The sequence below is a fragment of the Rhinolophus sinicus genome, chromosome 1 (assembly GCF_057876585.1).
Source record: "Rhinolophus sinicus isolate RSI-liver-muscle chromosome 1, RSI-T2T, whole genome shotgun sequence".
In the NCBI taxonomy this organism is placed as follows: domain Eukaryota; kingdom Metazoa; phylum Chordata; class Mammalia; order Chiroptera; family Rhinolophidae; genus Rhinolophus; species Rhinolophus sinicus.
In genome coordinates, this window is record NC_142501.1 from 87,827,755 (window position 1) to 87,850,442 (window position 22,688).

Below are 22,688 nucleotides of genomic sequence, written 5' to 3' on the forward strand. Positions count from 1 at the left end.
TGCCGATCAGACACCCCAAGAAGCTCAGGAAGCCAGGGAGGGTGTAAAAGTTTCTTTAATTAACAGCTTTCCATCCTCTTCATCCACAAATCTGTCGGCCTATGTCTCTTCAAAGACCTAGGAGGCCAGCTTCAGGTAACTATCCTTACCACAGTATGCCAGTGGTGCAAAGGTGTGAATGCACAATTTGCAATGACAGTATTGACTGCTCTGGTTCTAGGGTGAAAAGTGACCCCTTCTAGGGGGTCAGGGGACAGGGTGAAAAAGGTGAAGGGATTAAGTACAAATTAGTAGTTATAAAACAGTCACGGGGATGTGAAGTACAGCATAGGGAACACAGTCAATAATATTGTAATAACTGTGTATGGTGTTAGGGGGATACTAGACTTATTGGGAGGACCACTTCGTAAGTTATATACATGTCTAAGCACTATGCTGTGCACCTGAAACTAATGTAATACTGTCAACTGTAATTGAAAAAATAAGTAAGTGACCTCTTCTAGGTTTCCAGGAGTCATTTACCTGGCAGGAGCTGAGAACAACTGAGTGACTAAAAGCCAATCACTGAGTCCCTCCTACTGCAGCGCCAGGGCAGTGGCTCCCAGTAGGTTCCAGTCACACCAGCGGGGGCTGAGTATTAGCGCTGCATGTTGCTGCGTTATTTAGCCCCAGCTTCGTGTGTGAAGCCAGATAATAGTGCCTTCTTACTGAGCGTTAGGACACTTACATTGGATGTTGCATGCAAAGCATATGGCACAGAGCATCAGATACAGCAAATGCTCAAAGAACGGCAGCTGTCATCCCCATCTACGAAAGCCCAGAAAGGGGCTGTTCGGTATCACCATGGTCCTTCTGTGTCCAATTCCTACCTCATGGTCATACCTGCTAGAAGGTAACTCCCTCCCCACTAGGGCTTGAGGGACGGGCTGCACACACACACACACACACACACACACACACACACACCCCGACAACTTTTTATGAAATTAGTTTAAAAGCTGATGGGGAAGAAGGGATGACTAGGTGGAGCAGAGGATTTTTAGGTGTGAAACCTGTGATACCCTATGGTGGGTACATGTCATCATACATTTGTCCGAAGCCAGTGTCCAAGAGTGAACCCTAATGTAAACTACAGACTTGGGGTGATAAAGTGTTAATGCACATACGTTAATTATAATAAGTATACCCTCTGCAGGGGTTGTGGATAGTAGGGGAGGTGGCATGTGTGGGGACATAGGTGGACGGGAAATCTCTGCAGCTTCCCATCAAGTCCTCTGTGAAGCTAAAACTGCTCTAAAACAAAGTCTATTAAAGAACTGACACGCACATACACAAACAAGTCTGCCATTGATATCGGCTCTGACAAATGTGAAAATTTAACAAATCTAGCTTTTTATTTAACATCAAAGCTAACATCAAGTGTTTATTTAAAAAAATAATGGCACCTGCTTTGAATGGGGCAAAGGTGTACAGATAATTTGCAATTTTAGGCTGACATGAAACTATGCGGTATCCCACAACAGGGAAATCCTGCAATAGATCTCACAGTGAACATTTCCAGTTTTTACTTGCAGAACCACTAACTACTGTCTAAACACAGAGCACGTTTTCTTGAGAGATTTCTCTTAGGACAATCATAGCAAGACATGCTTTAAATACATAAATTAAAATTGAAACACATAAATCATCGGTAAAACAATCCAGGTATATTACTTCCTAGCTCCTGATAAGCAGAGAACTGTACTGACTTTAGAAAGTTATAGATTAGTTCTGCTTTGTATCTCATCGGTTATGAAATTCTTATTAACTGTACCTTTTTTTTGGCTTCGTTACTACTTCTGATGTAAACAGGCCAATCTCATCGTTTTCGGTGACTTATCTTTTTAGACCAAGTCTTTCCTTAGCATATGTGCTCAACTTCTTGAAATACCTCTCTCCAGATAAAGCCTTGAATTTTAAATAATGCCACTTTGTCCTACCACTGGGTTCTCAAAATTATAGAAATATGTAAAACTATTTAATCACATATGTTCACATTAATAAGTATTATTCAATTTTTTTCCAAACCAATACAACTATACTTGGATTCAATACAAAACAGTTCCCATTCAATGCAAAATAATTTGGTATTTAAAATCCAAACAAAAAGGACAAAATTAGTTGCCCAAGAGAAGCTAGTTCCTGATATGCCAAAGGAATGGCGGGGCAATTGCGCCACACAGTAGAGCGATATTTCAATGAAAACAAGAATGACAAAGCAGAAGGGCTAAAATCAGATGAATGCTAATTGACAGAAAAGGATACAGCATTATGGGCTGAAATGAAAAGAGGACGGGTGTAGAAGATTTCAGTTTATCAAGAGATCACAGCGATTATGTAAGTAAAACCACTGATGGTACACGCAAAAAACCTGGGATTAAACCTTTCATGGCTCAAAATCCGCAAGGGAGCACCTGTATTTACTGCTTCATTGTGGGTTTGAATTCCTTTTTGTGAGGGGAGGGAAGGATATTTTGTTCTGACTTAATCATACTCAAAAATATATGCTGCAAATAAACAACTCAAAACTCACAAGGGAGTTATTTTTTGGTTTTTGTTTTGTCCTCAGCAAACTATCATCCTGGTGATCATGAAAATAACAGGTCACCAAAAAATCCAGTGCCAGAATGCAATGTCCAGCATTTAAAATCACTAAGTTCACTGACTGAGCAGGTGCTTACCCATCTCACAACTGCTTTTCATCTTTAGAATGTATGCACAAGATGTTTACTACCAATGCAAGGTGGGCAAAGGGATTTGTTGACTTAATTATAAATTAAATATCCAATTCCAGGATATGTCGTAGCTGGATCACTATTTTTAATGTATACTTATAAAATTTTATTTAATAACCTTACGCAGTGAAGAAAACAAGCAGTGGGAGGGTTTATTCTTTAAGAAGAGTCAATAATAAACTACTGAGAGTAAAAGTCTCCTTGGAGTATATTATCTTATTAAAAACCTCCGTGACGTTTCAACAAGACTCTAATATGTTGTGTAGGTTGAGCATATCCAAGTGAAAACAAGATTATCTGATGTCTAATGAGAATCACTGAAAGTATGAATTCTGTAAAAGGAATTCGCGATCAGCTGTGACGATTTAGACCCTACAGTGTTTCAGAACAGAGCCAGTTTCTAGCAGCTTGTTAACCTTCCTGAGCGTGCTGCTTCCCACGTCCCACACTGAGGAGACACACTGATCGCAGGTCTGGGAAGTGCCAAAGCTGACGTGCTAGGCTGACCCCCAGGTGGCCTGTGGTGGCTGGAGGAGAAGGCCAAGTCTTCTGAGATCCTCCCAGAGCCCTTTCCTCAAGGGCTGGAGCACTCATCCATTCTAAACTAATAGCAGCCTCTACACCCACCCTAACCCCTGGCATGTCCAAAGTGCCTCAGAAAGATTCACAGAAATCAAGAGGGGCCCACACAGGACCCAGCTTGACGCAAGGGTGTAAGTTACACCCAGCCTCAGCCCACAGAGAGAGGCATACTGGCCATTAAAATACAAAAGCAAGGGAAGCACACATCGTTCTTCCTTCCGTCCTTCCCTGGATCTGGAACCTGCTTCTGTCCCCTGGATTTGACAGATCACTGTGTATTTATGGCCAACTTGGGAGACCAAGGGAGAGACCGACAGTGAACCGGGACACAGCCATGAGATGTGGGTGGGACGAGGAACTCCCTCTTCTTGGAACCCAAAACACTTTTTAGCCCATGATTTCACAAATTCTTATTTATTGTTTTTAAAAAGCTCGAGTCTGGAATTAGATAATGGTGATAGTTGTACAAGTTTGTGAATTGATTAAAATCACTGATTTATAAACTTGAACAAAGTTTGAGTGGCATGAGTCTCACACACGCACTGCACTTGTACCAAAAAAGCTTGACTACTCCAATCCCGCAAACCATGTCACACTGTCACATTGTTTCAGGAGATTTCCCTAAGAGCAGCTGTTTGCAAAATATTGCACTTAATATACATCCAGGAGACTTGATGAGTTTTGGAAGAAAATATACAGTAACATGCCTATTTCTGCCTTCAGATAATGGAGTGGGTGTGGGAGGAGGGGCTGGACATCAGTTTCCATTAAATTCTTCTGTGTCTTCCTTTTATGTACACAGAGGAACAGGTTTAAAGGAAAGTATCATCTGGGCTGAAGACAGTGAATGGCATCCTCAAAATAGGCCAGATGTTAGCTTTTGAATGCTTTTACCTCAGTGGAAATGTGGCCACTCTGTTATCGTGGAACTTATCTTCAGTGAGATCCTGAGTGAGATGGTAACTGTGGCTTAGACACCGGATCTAACTTATTTTACTCTGGCCGGTCTTTCAGGGTCCTAAGAGGACCCTCTCTGTCTTCATCCCAGTGAACTGCTCCCACTGATCCAGCAGCCATCCAATTAAATCACATGTCATATTTCCCTCCTGCTTCCAGTGTTCTTACCTTAGTGTATTTTAGCTTTATAAACTGTGCTTCTGTTGTCTTTCTTGAAGGGAAAAAAACAACAACCCTGCATCATGAGCATCATGTATTTTCATTTACTGAGTAGGCTTCGCAATCCCTCACAGACCTGGGAATAAAGCGAATCACATCCCCAAAGGGGGTTTATCACAATTAAGATTTGCTGGAACACAAACCTCCGGAGTCGTGCTTACAGGACCCCAAATTAATACAAAAGTCACAGTCTGATGAGGGATTTGGAAGCATTTCTACATGCTTGGAAGGCTGAGCCTTCAATAGCCAGGTAAGACGAAATCAGGTGTCCAACTCCCCGGGTTGGCAAGCGCCCATTCACACTTCCTCGTGTCTTACCGTTTAAAGTGCAACAGAACAACTAAGACTTTGGATGGAAAAACAGGTGTGTAGTAAGATTTCCATGTGACAGAGAGTCACACACCACAGGCCACCGTGGACACTGGGCACTAAGGGACCTGTGGGACAGCGGCTGGATTACATGGGATTTACTGTATTTCCACAGGCCACGAGTGCTCAACACGGCCAGTGCCCGCGCTTCTTCCCCTCCCTGACTCGTGCCACATCCTGGGTGTTTACAAGACTCAGGGAAAATGCAACCACTAACAACGGTGAGCTCCATTTGATAGACTTGAGAGAGAAAGAGGTGTAAATTCCCTTTTGTTCTGGATCACTAATTAATTATGCCAAATGCTCAATAACCAGAGGTCTACCACACTGGTCGAGTCAGGTGGGCAGAAAATCTGGTCTGATTAAGGCAGTGAGCAACGTGGGGAGAGCTTAGAAACAGATTCACGTTAACCGGGTCTAGGGACTGAGCGGGCAACTATTACCGAGTTAAGTGTAGTTATTTACAACGCACAGTCCCAGGCCTTCGTGTCATCTTCAGTTGGCACAACTGTTCATTTTCAAATTTGGTAGTATGCACAGTTTTCTGTAAAATAAAAACCTGAAAGAACCTGAAGGCAGGGACCAGTGGCTTCATCTGGGTATTATTATTCTTTCTATGGCACACAGAATATGGTCCCAGTTTTTACAAAATATCGCCAGGAGAGTCACAGCAAAGAAGGTGCCAAGGATGTGGAAGCGGCTCTTCATCATGGGTGAGACGAACTTGGCGATGGTGGACACGCACACCAAGATGACGGTCATGAAGGCCAGGACCACGTTGATGCACTTGCCCAGGAGGACCTTGGCATTCACCGTGTCCGTCTGTAGGGCTTGCTGCTCTTGCTGGTGGAGCTCCAGCTTAGAAATGCGCGTCTGGCAGGATTCCAACGCTTCCTGTGGGCAAGAGGGAGAGTGAGGATCAAATGCTGTGAGGCCACCGCTACACGTGAGCGCCTGCCGCCTGCCCACGGCACCCCCAGCTCCGAACACTGGATGCCCATGCAGCTCCACACAGCCCGTCTGACTGTGATAACCATGATGATGATGGACAAAGAAGTTAAATGAGAATCCCAAGGCTCATTTTATCCTGTTATTCAGAACACGTGTGCACTACCATAAAATGCAATCAATGAGGAATTATGGGTGAGCATTTTGACTCCACCTACATATAAAATAAAGTGCATAAAATATTGGCATCTATTGGTACCACGAAGGGCAAACCAGAGGAGGGGTGGGGTTCCATTTTAGGACAGTGGTCTACTCCCAGCCATGGAGTAGGTGACATCTCCAATCGCGAGCCCTTCTTTCGCTGCTCACAGACTGTGCATCCATTTACAGACTGGCAGAGCATGGAGGGACAAAGGTGGGGAAAGGACTGACCGTGGGACAGCTGCTTCCACCTGTGCTGTGAATGCTGTCACTCAGGACGCCAGACAAGGCTACGTATTCTCCCCAGACCTTGTTCTTTCCAAGGCTTCAATGACTAGGACAGAGATATTCTGAGTGTACCTCTAGCCCAGCTGCGCCTTCTGAGATCGACTCAGTATCTACAGGTCTCCATTTCAGCTTCTTAAAAGCACCGCAAATGCAACATGTCCAAATGTGGCCTCAAGTACTGTACCTTCTCCCTCACCGGCCATGAACCCCGTCCCCCTTCCTGTTCCTTTTCTCAGAAAACAGCACCCATCTGACCGGTTCCTCACAGCAAAAGCCTGCGGGGCATTACGGGCCACGCCTCTCAGCAATACCCTCATGCAGCCCTGGCAATGCAACATCCAGCGTCTATCTCAGCCGGTCCACTTCTCTCCCCTCCCAGTCTGCACCCCAATCCAAGTCGCCAGGTCTCTTGTCCGCCCGCAGTAACTTGACACTGATTTCTTCACACACCCTCTTGATCTTCAACCCCAAGAATCCACTTTCCTACAGCAGCCCAAGTGATCTTTGAAAGATGCATATCTGATGTCACTCCTTTTTGTAAGACCTTTTAAATCTTAAACATGGCTCAGGCCTAGCCACTCTCTCTTGCCTCACTTAATGCCAGCCTTTGCCTACCTCACTCACTGTGTTCTGGCCAGATTGGCTTTTTAAGGTTCTGAAAAGGAGCATGTTTGGGGCCTTTGCACGTGCAGTGTACTGAGTCTAAAATGTCTGCCTCCCCACTACTCCCCTCTTCACCTGCGGATCTCCCATTCATCCTTCAGGTCTCACATCGATTAGCACATCGTGAGGGAAGCCTTCCTGGACCCAACAGACCACACCAAGTCTCCCTCTAACCCTCCTCCCCAGTCAAGAGACCACAGCTGCAAGAGGGTCAGGACTAGGCCCATTCGGCTGCTGTCATCAGCACAGAGCCAGTGCCGGGCAGGCAGCAGATGCTACATACGGGCTGAGTGCTCACGAGACTGGGTTATGGGGCATGAGGCCCGACAGAGAAAAACCTTTAGTTTCTTGGAAGACAAAGACCTAAGAAGAGGCAGTACAATGAGCCCCTTTTAGTTCATAGCTTATTATCTAACTTATTCACCAATTAGGTGTTTGCGCAATTAAAATACAGTCGTCTTTTCATGGTTTAAATGGCTCCAACATGATTTGCTTTTCTTCTGCTGAATGTACTCTGTGGGCCAAAGAACAGGGTTCACTGTTACTATAGTAATGTTGTTTCATTACACGGGCTACCAACACAAAAGGTAAAACGTCTTCATGTCTTCACATTCTAAAAAGTGCTGGCTTTCTACAAGAACAGATAAGCGCCCCAGAAATCATGCATTCTTTTCAAACACTTGGGCCCAAGATTTCCTTCATTTTGGACATGGCATGGAGGTGACAGAATAAGACAAAAGACCAACATTTTAGGTAAATTCATTCATCTTTGGGTAGATGAATGACATATATAAATAAACTGACCCTAGTACTGACGTCAAATTTTTTACTGAAAGAAAAGCCCAAGAAGGTTACGCAATGAATTGTATGGAATTTTAGTCACAACAGCCACCAGGAGACACTTCAGCCCCACAGTCTTTAGTATGATACTTCCTTGAGTCGAATATTTAACTTATTGGGGATAAAGACAGAGGACAGGATTATCTTTAAACTCTTTTAATTGGGAGTTCAGGGTAAAAACACCCCCCAACTCATTTGCTTAAAACAACAACAAGCCCTAAATCCCTGTAGGCGCTAGCCAACTCTCATCTACACTAGCCCACCCCCTTGCATAACCCTGCCTATGAGAACAAAAGAAACAAGAAGTAAGGACCAAGTTGAGCAGGCCCAATTGCTAAAAGCCCTGAGAAATAAGGCTACTCACCAATATAATAAAAAGAATGGCCAGCATTTATTTTTTGACTGCTTATTGTGTATCAGGCAAAGGTTTAAGTACTTTACATTATTATCCCATTTAATCCTCTCAACAACCTTTGGAGGTGGAGCTCATTAATCTTTCCATTTTTTAGATGCGGAAACTGAGGCACAGAGCGCTGACTTGTCCAGGGTGACAGTAAGGAGTACAGCCAGGATTCTAACCATCCTAACAAGGAGGACTCTCCACTCACTCACAGGTGTCCTCGCTGCACTTCTGAACTAGGGATGAAACCAAAAAATGTTGACATGAACTCTTCTGAACTTTTAGGCTCCCTATGGGCAGTCCCTCCTTTTATCTTACCCATTCATCCCTCAAGTATATTTCTTTAAAAAAGGAAAAACAATTATTAACCCAAACTATGCCCTAAATAAGGAAAACAGATATTTAGAATAATCCAGTGGCATCCCAGATACGTTCTAAAACAATGATCTAATAAAACTGACTACGTGGTTCACCTGGCAACACTTAACATTTAAATGGGTTCACTTTTTTTAAGCCAGCCTGTGGTGAAGCTGTCTCCTAACCCAGAGCAGGGGCAGACACGCTCAAGTGTCCTCTGTAGACAAGCGCTGATTACCAGCTCTGCCTGATGGTTTGGCTCCGAAAATTGTCCAAGTTCACAGCTGGGATTACTGTGTTTCCCCGAAAATAAGACCTACCCCGAAAAACCCCAGTTAAGATCATCAGCCAGACGGACGCATTTAGTGTATTAATGACTATGTTCCAGAAGAAGATGACATGACTGTAGTTGAATAAATGTAGATTGTTGTACATAAAAATCTCAGACATCCCCTGAAAATACACCCTAATGCGTCTTTTGGAGCAAAAATTAATGTAAGACCCGGTCTTATTTTTGGGGAAATATGGTATAAGTACTGGTCTTATTTTTGGGGAAACACAGTAGCACAGGCTCAGCCCTTGACACAGAGTGAAACAAAACACAAGTAGTTGAGACTCCAGCTCACACACTGTGGGAGGAATCTCTCTTTTTGTTTCAGTGTTCTCCCTTGTGAAGTGGGGCTGGAGAAAATAGTCACTGGCTACAAAGAGAACTTGTAAAAGTGAAGCTGAACGTTCCCTGAAGGGTACACATTTCTGTTTTTCTAAAAAAGACGATCAGTCTGTTTTTTTAAAAAAGGCGATCAATGGGAATGTAAATTGGTGCAGCCACTATGGAAAACAGTATGGTGGTTCCTCAAAAGTTAAAAATAGAACTGCTGTATGACCCAGCGATTCCACTGCTAGGTATATACTCGAAGGAAATGAAATCAGTATCTAGAAGAGACACCTGCACCCCCATGTTCTGCACTATTTACAATAGTCAAGACATAGAAACAACCTAACTGTGTACTGATGAATGAATAAATAAGGAAAGTGTAGTACATACCCCACAATGGAATATTATGCAGCCACGAGAAGGAAGGAGACCTTTCCTTCTCACGTTGTCATTTGTGACAACATGGATGGATTTTGAGAGAATTATGTTAAGTGAAATAAGTCAGACAGAGATACTGTTGTGATCTCACTTATACGTGGAATCTAAAAATCTGAACTCACAGAAACAGGGAAGAGACGGGTGGTTGTCAGAGGTGGGGGGTAGGGGGTGTGGGCAAAATGGGTGAAGGTGGTCCAAAGGTATCAACTTCCAATTAAAAAGGCAAGGTTCATCTTACACTTAAAATTTTCTTAAAAGCTTGGTTGAGGTGGGGAGTGTAGGGTACAGGTGATGGGCTTGGGGGTAGATAATAAATACTTATTAACTAAGGCAGAAAGTAATCAGAATATAGGTTCTTCACTCAATAATGACTGTACCAGGAGCTAATGGGGTAAGTGGAGAGGAAATGTTTGCTCCATGTGCCCGAAATTCAGGGCTTAGGAATAATGCAGTTGGTTTGCGAAATGAATTAACGGCTGGGAAGAGCCTGTGTGCGTGTCTAACGACGAACGGAAAGTACCTGGATATCCCGGGAGCGCTCGCAGGCCTGGTAGGCCACCTTCTCCTCGATGCTGGCCAGCTCCTGCTTCAGGTTGGACGTCTCGTGCTGGTGCAGGTCCGTCAGGTCATGGAGCTGGTCTTCCAGCCGCTCGTACCTTTGTGAGCAAGAGGAGCCGATGCTGAGCATGCGATTTCAGAGCTGTCCTACAGCACATTCTATAATAGAATGATGTCCTTTATAGCTCACTGCCACCAGTGCCCTTTGGCTTGGTTTTATCGCTTTGGGATACTGTATTTCCAAAAGAAAAATCTAGCTGTAGGGAATACACTTCTGAGCAACACTGAATTCCAGTTCCAGAGAAGACCGGTCTCTGGAGTCCTAACTCTGTCTCCTCACCACTGAGGTTTCGTGCAAAGCAAATCTGGCCTGTCCATGTCAGAGAAAAGGGGTTTTCCAGCGCCTTTGCTGGCTGCAGTGACAACAGGACAGACCTCGTCACTGATGCATTCCCCATGGCTGGTGAGGCGACGGCTGGCTGTCTGGGACCCTGCTCAAGGCGAGGACCCACTGGCATCCCAGCGCTTCTCCCTGCTCTGCCCTCACAGTGCCTACCGATTCACAGGCACAGCTGGCTGTCATGCACCAGAGCCCCTAGAGGGAGATCCAATTACTGCGCTACAACCAATTCCATCCACTATTTTTCCAGTGCGCACATGGATTCTAAATACATGTTTCAGCTCTTGGAACTTAAGTGCCAATAACAAATTAAGTTCATTATAAATTATAGATGGCTTATCAGGGGACAGATTTCCCAAAGTCCAAATCTAAAGTAATAGAGGCACAAAATTCCCAGTCCCAGCCCTCATCTTCAGAGAAGAGGGATTTGGTCTTATATTTATATAAACTTGTGATGTTTATTTTGGAAACAGGAAGCACTATTTGGGGAAGATACACTAGCCTGGCATGACTTCAATCAATGACTGTTTTAGATGCTTATTTAGGTCACCTGATAGAATCATTTTTTAAAAATCAATACAGATTTAATGCTTATTCTCAAGTAGGATTTCATAGGTACCCAATGTTGGTGTTATAAATAAGCCTTTTAAGATTTCTTAAAGCAAGCAATATAGTCAGTGGCTAAATCATGAGGATTACAAATATAACTGTATGACAAATGAGAACAAAAACTTTCCTAAATTTATGTAAATGGATACTTGTGACTTAGGGTAAAATTTGGATCCAAAGAGTACCATACACCAAACTATTTGGATGGAATTAAGATTAATATTCTCTGGAAAGGTTGTGACTCCTTGTGTGACAAAGTAACCACAGTCAAAGATGTATGCAGAAAGTTAAAACTAATCGTTTCATAAAATACGAGCTGAAAAAAACCCCATTCGTAAATAATACATATGTAAAAACATGAATCAGATATAAAACGACATGAAAGCTAATTTAAAATTTAAACCTTTCAATATGATAGTTATTCACCTTTTTAATCTACATTTTTATAAGTAACATTCATTTTGACAAAACTCTTGGAGAATATTTTTATTGGGAAAATGGTGGGAAATCACCTGTTTGGGCATCTACACTTTTTATTAATAAGCTACAAATCACATAAAAGCCAGCCTATAAAATACCTGACCAAGGGCAGCCGGATAGCTCTGTTTGTTAGAGCATGAGCTCTGAACAACAGGGTTGCCAGCTTGATTCTGACATGAGCCAGTGAGCTGCACCCTCCACAACTAGATTGAAAACAACGACTTGATTTGGAGCTGATATGCCCCGGAGAAACACACTGTTTCCCAATATTTCCCAATTAAAAAAACTTAAAAACAAAAGAAACAAACAAAAAAACCCTGACTTTTAAAATTAGCTAATACAATCCACAAGATTTGAATTTATGCTTTAATCTTAAACTTTCTTTTGAACACTCTTCATTTAGGGTGAAAAGTTTAACAAGCAAAATACAGTACATAAAAAAAAATATGCTATAGAAAGACTTTAAGACTGATATACGAAATAAAATCTACCTTGTTGGACAATGAATTAGTTTTTCACTCGATGGTCATTTTATATTGAGGAAAATCAAATACAGATCTATGAACTGGTTAATGAAACCTCTCAAGCCAAGCCCCTGAATCAGGAGCTTAATATGCACATGAGTCATAGCCGACAGAGTGATAGTTTAACAGACCCACATATATGTCTTTCTCTAATCTGTCAAGCTGTTAAGTCACAAATTGTAAAAATTATGGAAAGAACTATGGACTCCCAAATGCCTTCTGACCCATATTCCTCTTTATGAAAAAAACAACCATCAGCACATCACTTTTGCACTCTCCACAGTGAGAAGCTTCTGAAAAAACGTGAAGAGTCTGAAATACCTGTATCTTTCCTCTTGCAAGGTCTGAGAAATAAAACCGTATTCTCTCTTAAACTGCACTTTCAGGGCCTCGATGTCCTCGGCCAGCTGCGCCTGGGTATCCTTGATCTCCCGCAGCTCCTCCAGGATCATGGAGAGCTTCCCCTGGCTGTCCAGCGTGCCAGGGCCCCCGGCCCCGAACGACTGGTTCCCATTACTGTCGGCGGAGCCCGACGTGCCGCTGGAACACTCGTCGTCGCTGCCGTACTTGGGTTTGTTCACAGTGGTCGCGCTGCCCCCGTAGACCCTGGCACTCGCCTCAGGCCTAAACTCCTCTAAGGAAGTCTTTAAGTGAGCGATGTTGTCTGCGCTGCCAAACTTATTCCGGATCAAGTTGGCAAACTCTCTGGACTTATTGAAGACAAACACAGGTGGAGTGAGGGAGACCCCCGGCATGCCCGACTTGCTGCTCTCCAGGCCGTGGGGAGCAGTTCGAGACTTGGCCTGGGCCTCTTTCAGAGAGTGCGGGATGTCCTTAGAAATGTCCTTGGAGCTCCTGGAGGCTCCGTTCTGCTCGATCTCCCGGAGCTTTCGGTGATACTGCTCTAACTTCTTCTGCAGCTGGGCGATGGAGTGAGCTGATTTCTGATTCTTCTTCTCAAAGACTTGTTTGATACGGCCGGCCTGCTGCTTGTCCGCACTGTTGACTAGTTTCAGATATTCTGCAACGTTCCCATCGCGGGAGGTTTGCTCGATTTTGATCTGCTCTGTCACCTTTAGAATCTTTTGTTTCAGGCTGTCCGCGCTGAGTTTGACCTTGTGGAAGTCCAGGATGCCATCTGGTACGTCAAAGTTGAGGTTGGTGTCCGACCCCCCGCGGCGTATGTTTAGGGGCAAGCTTAGGGTATTCATGTCATGACGTTCTACCTGAAAGACACAGAGGAGGCACTAATTTAAGATTTGAAGCCAAAGAGACAGTTACCGACGACAGAATCTGTGCACATACAACTTTAAGTCCCACATTAAAAAAAAAAAAAAATACCACAACTCTCAGTCCTCTGAAATTGAATACAGCACAGCCCAACCCTTTGGGAACCCATGTACACTAACTGTGAGATCCGGATCTCCCAGGGAATCAAATTTTCTGTCTGACTAGGTGGTAACTGTTGGCTGCCAGGGTAGAAATGCGTAATGGAATGAGGTTACCAGTCAGTCCTGATTTCCCAAAGTGCCCCGTCACTGGGATGCCTGCCAGCCCCATTCTCAGTGAACTTCACCATTGTGGGAGATGCATCCAATTCAGAACTCAATCATTTAATAGAAGGAGAATGAAAGAAAGAAAAGGAAGAAAGTTCCAGAAGGCACAATCATCAACACCAGAAATGATGTTCTTATTGGAATCACCAAACAGATGTGACGGAGTAATATGGTACAAGGTTAATTTTAATAATTGAGAAACACAACAGTATTTAGATGTGGAAACAACCGCAACCCACAACTGAAGTGATTAAAAAAACAAACAAACCAGTAATAATGCTAAGACCATGTGAAATGGCTTTCTCACAAGGGCCACCTGGGGAAAAGAGCTGCAAAGTATCAAGCATCTTGGCGGGGGGTGGGGGTGGGGCGACGATGACGATGACACACTGGTACCAATTTGTGCCCTAAAAGGGACGGCAAGTGCAGCCTGGATGCCAGGCGACCTGGACGTTCATGTGGCTGTCTAGTTTGACCCTCACGTTACCATGCCAGACAAAGAATGTTAAATCAATACAACAGGTAGAAACTGAGACCGAAAGGAGTCGGGATTTGAATCAAATCCCACTGAGGTCCGCTATCCACGCCAGACATTCTACTATGAGTGTCCTCTGAGGACTCAAAACAGGTGTTTGTAGAGTCTGAATACAGTCTATAAACAAGATTCGTAAGATCTAAACAGAAGCATCTTATTTGTCAGGTTAACAACCCTTTGATTAGAACAATGCCTTGATATAGAGTCTTAACAGAATTCAAATGGGAGACAAGACAATATTCAGCACAAGGTCCCCTTTTTTCAGGGGACAGTAGCTGATGTAGCAAAAAATTAATAAGATAATAACTTAATAGACCTCACACTGCCTAAGTGACCCAGACTTGAATGTAGACTGTTTCCAACACTGAGTATTAACACTCTGCCATATGCAAAGTGCTGCCCTGTCCTTTTTCCCATAGAATGGAGCCCGATGGCACAGCGGAACACTGGGGGTCTGGTCTCCTGCACAACTTGCAAAAGTTTGTGAACATTACTTTTTGGCCCCTCTCTTCTCACACACAATTCTGCCATGAATAAGAGACAGTGGCTGTCTTGTCTGGCAGAAGAACATCACACAGTAGGAAAGGCTGGAAGGAAATAAACGCCAAGTTTCTATAATACTAGAAAACAGAATATATGAAAAAAGGATAAAGGAATTGTGACCTCATCTGGTCAAGAGGGAAGGATGGGCATAGGGACTAAAGAAGGTCTACGACAATCCTCACCATGATTACGCTCTAATCTAATCATGCGCTTCTACTTCTCAGAAGCTTTGTTGGCTCCCTAAAGCCCCCAGTGAAATAACACAACCTGGCCACTTGTAAGACCCTACCTTACCTTTCAGGCCTTACTTGTACCCGAGTCATCTTAACGAACCATACAACCCAGCATTCCCGGAATGCATGTGCATTCCTCATATGTCTAATTCCTCACATGTCTAAATGCGACTTCCTCATATGTCTAATATCCATAATGCCTGGCACCCATTCACCTCTGCTAATCAAAATGCTACATAAGCTTTAAGATACATTTCAAATGCCACTTCTTCCATGAAGTTTTGCCTTGTCCGGCTGGAAAACTCCCTTCCTTTCTGTGACCCTCCATGGTGCTTCTGTGGCACTGCTCTACTGCTCCTTTATCACTCACGCATGGACTGTCACCCCAGAGTGCAGGCTCCTTCAGGGGAGAGCTGGTGTCATACCCGTACCCAGCTTGTTCCAACCCTGTCCCTTGTTCACAGGAGGCTGTGAATAAATGTCTGTGAAACTAAAATGACATCATTCTTTTTCATTCAGGACAGGCTACACTTGAGTTATTAGGGCTCTAAATGCTTGAAAGGTGTGGCACAGCAGAGATCCAACTTTGCACCCTCATCAAACATTTCTGAGATTTGCTAACGAGCAGAAGGAGTGATTGATTTGAGCTATAAATGCTGTAGCTTTCCCCGACCTGGACTCTCGAGGACATGCCAAGCATTGTTACAACTCTAAGTGAGCCAGAAGTCAGCCAGCCCCTGTGTAAACACATTCCGGTGTGTACAAGGCTGTCTGTCGTGGCCCTGCGGCCTGAGAAAATAGGGCCACACTGAAGTCATTTAAGATACAGTTTAACAGAATCAAAACATGACCTTGGAAGTTCTGCCCACACAGAGCTGACGATTCTAGGTAGCAATGTTTTCCCAATACCTACATAATAAATTCTACATCATTTCAAATTGATTCAACTAAATGGAGAGTTTCTAAGTATCAATGTACAACAACATACACAAACACAAATAGGGACTTTTAAACTTTAATTAAAGTATAATTTATACTCAGAAGAGAGCACATTTAGTAAGTATAAAACTCAATGAATTTTCACAAACTGAACACACTCTGTAACCAGGACCCAGTTAAGAAACAACAGAAATTCCCCTCGTGCCCCTTCAGTCATAGACCCCCACCTCCAGGGGTAACCAGACACCTGACTGCTGACAACATACGTTAGTTTTCACTGATGGATCATGTACTCTTCTCATCTTTTTTCTCTCCACGTCGTTTGTGAGATTCATAAGAATGTGCTTATGAAGGGCTTGTGCCCTCCTGGAGCTTACAAAAGATCTGACTGAATGATAAACAAAACAAAACCCCCCAAACAACCTGCCTGGTATTCCCTACCGAGAAGTCCACTGCTATGTTTGAAGACACAGAGGTTTCTATCACTTACCTGAACCACCTGCAGCCGTAAGTCATCACCTGTTCTTCCACCTTTGATTCTCAACTGCACTGCAGCTGGCCACCCAGCTCTGGAGTCTCCACGCAGTGGCCTATTTTCTCAGGCCGCAGGGCCACGACAGACAGCCTTGTACACACCGGAATGTGTTTACACAGGGGCTGGCTGACTTCTGGCTCACTTAGAGTTGTAACAATGCTTGGCATGTCCTCGAGAGCCCAGGTCGGGGAAAGCTACAGCATTTATAGCTCAACTCAATCACTCTTACTGCTTGTCAACAAATCTGTTAGAAATGTTTGATGAGGGTGAGAAGTTGGGTCTCTGCTGGGCCACACCTTTCAGCCTTTTAGAGCCCTAGCTCTGCAGGGTAATTACAGCCAACTTAACACATCATCACTAGATGCTCACACACTCCCTGAACACAAACGGCAATTTCACGTACATGCTGGGAACAAAGCCCTGAGAGTCCTCTGTCCTCCCTTTAATCTGGTCTCGGCACTGAGGTCAACTGTACAGTGAGTGCAGCTGTTCCAGGGCTGGGCCACGAGAGAAGGACAAAGGTTCCTGGACCCGAGACTCAGCACGCATATGGCCTGTGTGGATCAGGAGACGCGTGTTCGTTTTGGCACTGACATTCACCAGCGACACTGTTCATAGGTAAACCAAGTAACATCTGTGGATGTAGGTTTCCTAATCTATGGACTAAGGAGAGAGAACCAGAGAACTCAGAGCTAACATTGCAAAATTCCATGAAATGTAACCCAGTTCCATGAAATGCGCCTTACTGTGAGACAGTATCATGGAATAGTGAAGCCCCTGGGAAGACCCTGGGCTCTGGAGACAGACTGCTTTGGCTTCCATCCTGGCACTACACTTAGGAGCTGTGTGACCCTGGAAAAATGACGATGTCCCTCTGTGTCTCAGTTTCCTCCTCTGTAACGCGGAGATGATGATTCTTCAAAGAGTTGTTGTGGGGACTAAGAAAGATAACGCATGCCGAGTACTTAAAGACTTGACACAGAGAGTGGTTTCAATAAAGGTTTGCTATCGTTATTATTCCAATTCATTTTAAAATGTACCTACATGTAAAAACCAAAAGGAAAACAAGCTCCAAAGTGTACACAATGGTTATCATTGCACTGTGAGGCTGAGGAGTCATTCTTTATATTATACTTTCATAGTTTCCAATTTTTAAAAATAATGAACATGAATTACTGTTTTGGCAAAAAAGACGCTGTTTTTAAAAAATGACTGCCAGCCTCTCTCAGTTCTCCCAAAATTATTTGGCTATTATTACCTTACATGAAAAGCAGACCACCAGCACCCCAGTGAAAAGTCATTCCTAATAATGTTTTCCTTCGGGCAGCAGAATCATTTCCATTGTCACTTGAATGTTCTGGAACAAAGGCTAAGGAAGAGCTGAAGCCTTGGACAGACGTCAGAAACTGACACTGAGTCATGTCTGCAATAATCCAAGCCTCTAGCATGACCTGAGTGAGTTCAGCTCACTCACTGGGATGCCGGGCCCAACTCAGTCATTACCGGTGCTGCGCGAACACATTGTTGAGACTTCCAGAGAACTGTCCCTAGGACATTTCATATTTACCCCCTAAAGCTCCAGAGGGAAATGAACAAAAAGGGAAGGAGGATACCACCCAAACCCCCACTTAAGAGAATTGAAAGGGGGAATGTGGGGGGGCTGCTGTGAACCCTTGGAGGGCGTGGACTGAGACAGGAGTCCCCTGAGGTTCTGGGCGTCACTGAGTAGTCAGGGTATGCAGAGGCATAAGAGAGATCAGAACGAGGGGAGAGAGAGCCGCCGACTTAGTCCCGCGGCCGACACCATGAACCTCTGCTTAAAGGAAACCTGCTTGAGCTCAGTCATCAGGGAAGGGTCAGGTCCTCCACACTGGCTGTCATTTCCCAGGCAACAGGGACTTCACAGCACACGGGCGGGCGTGTTTACAGACAGCCCACGTGTTGCTGCATGTTCAGTACCCAGAGACTGTCCCAGGTGTCTGTGGCCCAGGTGTCCGAGTCCACACGGTTGACCTTCTGTACTCTTACTCGTTTTAGCTCAACTCTAACTTCAGGTCTCGAGTGAAGGCAGTTCCCGTGGTGTACCAGTCAGAATGTGCTAGGCTTTGCTGTGGTAACACACAATGTCAAAATAGCACTGGTTTAAAAGAAAGAAAAAAAAAAAAGGTTTATTTCTTGCTCAGGCTAACAAATCTGTTGCAAGTCAGCTGAGGGATCCAGGCTGTCATGGAGCCTCTGCCATCCAGAATGTTGCCGGTGGTGACAGCGGGGGTTGCCTAGGGAACCGTCCACTGGCTCCTAAAGACTTCTGCCAGAAGAGACGCGGTGACTTCCTCCGCTCATCGCCCCACCTGACTTCAGGGGAAGCACAGGGCAGGGAAGTACAATCATACCACACACCCAGGAGGCAAGAAATCGTGTTAGTATGAAGTGCAGGACCTTATCTGTTTACAACTCTGAGGCAGGTCCTACTAGTATTACTATTTTACAACTGAGAAAACTAAGCACAGAGCTCAGGACCCTGCCCAGGGGCACACAGCTAGTAAGTGGCAGAGCTGGGCCTGAAATCCCCTGTCTCCAGAGCCTGCCTCCCTAACAACAATGACTGAGTACTTCTCTTACGAGTTAGGCAATACATAAGAAAGATTTTCTTATATATTCATATATTCTTTTACATCAACCCTATTTCATGAGAAAAGCAAGGCTTGTAAAGAATATGTATGTTTCTTGAGCTCCATGGAAAATAAATAGCTTAGCTGGGGCTCAACTTAGATATATGACATATGCAAGACTCTGAAAGAGCTGTACAAGCTCAGCCACCAAGCCTGTGAGGATCCGTTCTGCAGCAGTCCCTAACGTGCTTATCCAGACTTGTGTGGAAGCCTTGGGCTTGGGTTAGACCACTGTGTCAGAAAATTCTCCCTCAGGCTGAACGTGAAGTCATCACCCATGTGACTTCCTACCCGAGGCCCTGGTGTTCGTGCCGGGGCCACATCAATGTCAGGTTTGACACAGCCTATAACATCCATGCTCCAAAACGTAAACAGTGACTTAGGCAAAATAATTTTATGAATATAAAAAAAGCTTATTGCTTTTATCAAAATCATGGCGAAGCACTTACAATCAAAAAGAGAAAAAAGAAAACGAGGAAACAGAAGATAAGAATCAGAAAAGTATTACATCATCTATAAATACAGAATTGTACACCTGAAATCTATGTAATTTTACTAACAATTGTCACCTCAATAAATTTAATAAAAAAAAAAAAAAAGAATCAGAAAAGTAAGATAAAGGACCTACGGGGAAGAAACAAGAGCCTAACAAGTACGGGACTGATTATTTGGACATATGGAAAACGGCACTCAGCAGAGAAGCCAAGGGTTTGCCTGGAGAGAAGGGAAGACACCCTTCCCTACACTGGGTGACAGAGCTGAGAGAACCAGGCGCTACTAGGCAGGGCCCTGAAGGGACACCTTTGTATGTTCTCCCAGAAAAACTTTGAACTTTATCACTATCCTACTTGTAATACGTACGATACTCTTAGACACCTTCCCTCTTGCTACACTGTGGTCACCTGACACACACCTGCCAAAGGTCTCAGCAGTCAGTGACCATGGACCAGGGAAGCCAGCCCAATGATGGACCGGACACTAGCATCAGAAACTTGGGTTTATTGCTAACTGAGCCAACTTGTACTGGAAAACTAACCGAATGCTTGGTAAGTGTCCTTATCATGACATAATTCATATGCTCATGTGGATACCTGCACAGAATATTCAATACCTCTATTTTAGAAGAAAGCCACTTCCCCCACGACATGCTAGAAATGAAAAAGTCTTGAAGGTCTTCACGTAGTACCCAAAAGGATATTAGCAAAGCATCTTAGTGAAATGTTTGTTCTAATTTGTTTAGACAAAGAACACTTCCGTTTGTAATTCAAGTTTGACAACAGTACATTCTGAACTAGAAATAAATTCACAGTGTGCAGACGAGAATTGAGTCACTACGTTTACCATAAAGGTTTAGTTTCCCCCCACCTCTTCCTCTCTTAGTATCACTGACAAAAGAAAATCTGTAGTGTCAAAAGTTCCATTTACTGATTGCAGGTGAAGTAAATCTCATCCTCTGGACTCAGGGATGATTTGGGAGGGGGCTGGAATACAGTGCCTTTGGTAGCCCAATCCTTTATCCACAGACACTGCTAATTAATAGTGTGAAAAGGATTAGGCACAGTGTTCAAGGTTCTCAAAACCAAATTCTTCAAACATCTTTAAGCACTTACAAACACTTGATACTGTAATTAAAAATAATTATCTTCTCATGAAGCCTCTCCCAGACAGCAGTGGTAACCTACTTTGAATTGCACGCACTAGAAAATACATATTTCTTCAAAATAGCTTATAACTCACTTTCAATGAATGCAAACTATTCCCTTACAAAATCAGTCTGACCTGGTAAAGATTTACTATATACTGTATAATTTACGTAAGAATTAAACAAAAGGGGAGAGACAGTCAGATTGAAAGACTGTGCCTTGAAGGGTGGAAGGGGAAGGCTATGGTAATGAAAATCAAGCAACTTAGAATGAATAGCAATCGCAGGTCAAGAACAACCACGGGTTCCCTGGGGAGAAAACTGTACAGGGAACCCAGGCAACACCCAAAGGGGGCTATTTCTACGAAGAGGAAGGAGTCTCTGGGGACCCCACATACCTCGAAAACAGGCGAGGTTGGGAAAGGGAAGCAAGAACTTACCATCTCCCCTCGCCTCTGCGGGCTTGGGTCCTAAGAACTTGGCCTTCTTGAAGAAAGGGCTCCCAGTTCCTTCTTGTGGGGAGATGGAGAGTTCTACAGAAGGGGAAGCAGGAAGCCCCAATTTTAGGGGTAAACACAGAATCAACGTCATTGAGGATTCTAGTTCCTACACTCAGAAGAAACTGAGGGACGGGGTGAGTGAGAACCCCCCGACACGAAACTAACAAGTTCTGGGGGTTCTGGAATCTTCCCATCCATACTTGTTAGTTCCCACTGGTTCCTGGCAGCGTCTGTCAGCAAAACCTTCCTGGGAAAAGGACCTGAGCACTTAGCTTGAAGGCTAAGGGGGACGTGGGAATGCCACATTTCACTCCAAGAGAACCACCCCCAGGAACTGAGGGAGTAGAGGCAGTAGCTCTAGAGGAGGAAGAAAAAAGAGTCTCTAAGGCCCTCAGCCAGTGAGCAGAGAACAGCCAGCCCTGGCAGCCAGGGGCCTGAGAGCCAGCCGGGAGGCGGAAGGTCTGCCTCCATCCCAGGAACGGGGCCCCGGCCTTCTCCTTTTCCTACAGGATGATGTTTTCCTTGCTTCCCTCACCCTCAAAACACAGAGGGTGGGCATTCTTAGCAGTGACATTGCTTATGTAAGTTTCAGAATGGCAGCGACAAATCCAGCACATCCCCAGCTGGCTGGAAGGACCTTTCTGAGGAGTCCTCAGGGTGCTCCCCCACAGGCACACACGATGACCAACTTCACATGAGGGGCACTGACCGGCAACAGGACTTAGGCTTTTGGAGCTGGAAGAATCCTTAGAGACTGCATTTGGCCTACTGTCTGTTTTTAAAAGCAGCAGCTAGAATATGAACCCAAGTACTTTTTCATTTTGACCCATGTTCTTCTGTTTGTTACAGGGAAAGCAGTTTGCCTACTAACGTACAGCTTCCTGGATAAACACAAAACGAATGTAACAGTGACGAGGATAAGGGTGTCCATCAGACAATAACTATGCTTCTGTGGGTGCTAGGATGCTCAGAACCAAACTTTGAGTAACTGTTAGACCTGCTGATGGGCTTTTTGCTTCCCCTTCTCCCCCACTTTTTTGACTTTTAGATATTACCGCTACTCTGCTTTGCATGTGCCTTATCATAATCTTACTCTTAGTGCACAGAGGTGAGTGACCCTCAGTCTTTAGATGCTAACTAAGTGGAGACGCCATCCTGCGTGGAGAAGAACACAACACTCTCACTCACACGTGTTGACAGGGGTAATGCTCCCAAACATGCCCAGCTCATAAACTTCCCCATTCCCAGGGCACCCACAGAAAGCCACA

At 44.3% G+C, this 22,688-nt stretch overlaps 1 protein-coding gene across 5 annotated transcripts in view; it reads right to left on the reverse strand.

Annotated features, from left to right (window-relative positions):
• Positions 1–1,369: 1,369 nt before the first annotated feature.
• Positions 1,370–22,688, reverse strand: part of TMCC3 (transmembrane and coiled-coil domain family 3) — a 250,148-nt gene continuing 228,829 nt past the window's right edge. For 3 of the 5 annotated variants that reach the window (XM_074325262.2, XM_074325263.2, XM_019710312.3), the window contains exons 2-4: positions 12,587–13,491; positions 10,215–10,350; positions 1,370–5,795 (exon numbers count right to left, since the gene is read on the reverse strand). In XM_074325262.2, coding sequence (XP_074181363.2) covers positions 5,493–5,795; positions 10,215–10,350; positions 12,587–13,491 — 1,344 coding nt within the window. In that variant the 3' untranslated portion in view covers positions 1,370–5,492. Of the gene's footprint in view, positions 5,796–10,214; positions 10,351–12,586; positions 13,492–16,561; positions 16,585–21,360; positions 21,454–22,688 lie in introns of those variants that run through there. The other 2 variants (XM_019710313.3, XM_019710314.3) reach the window with 2 other exon arrangements.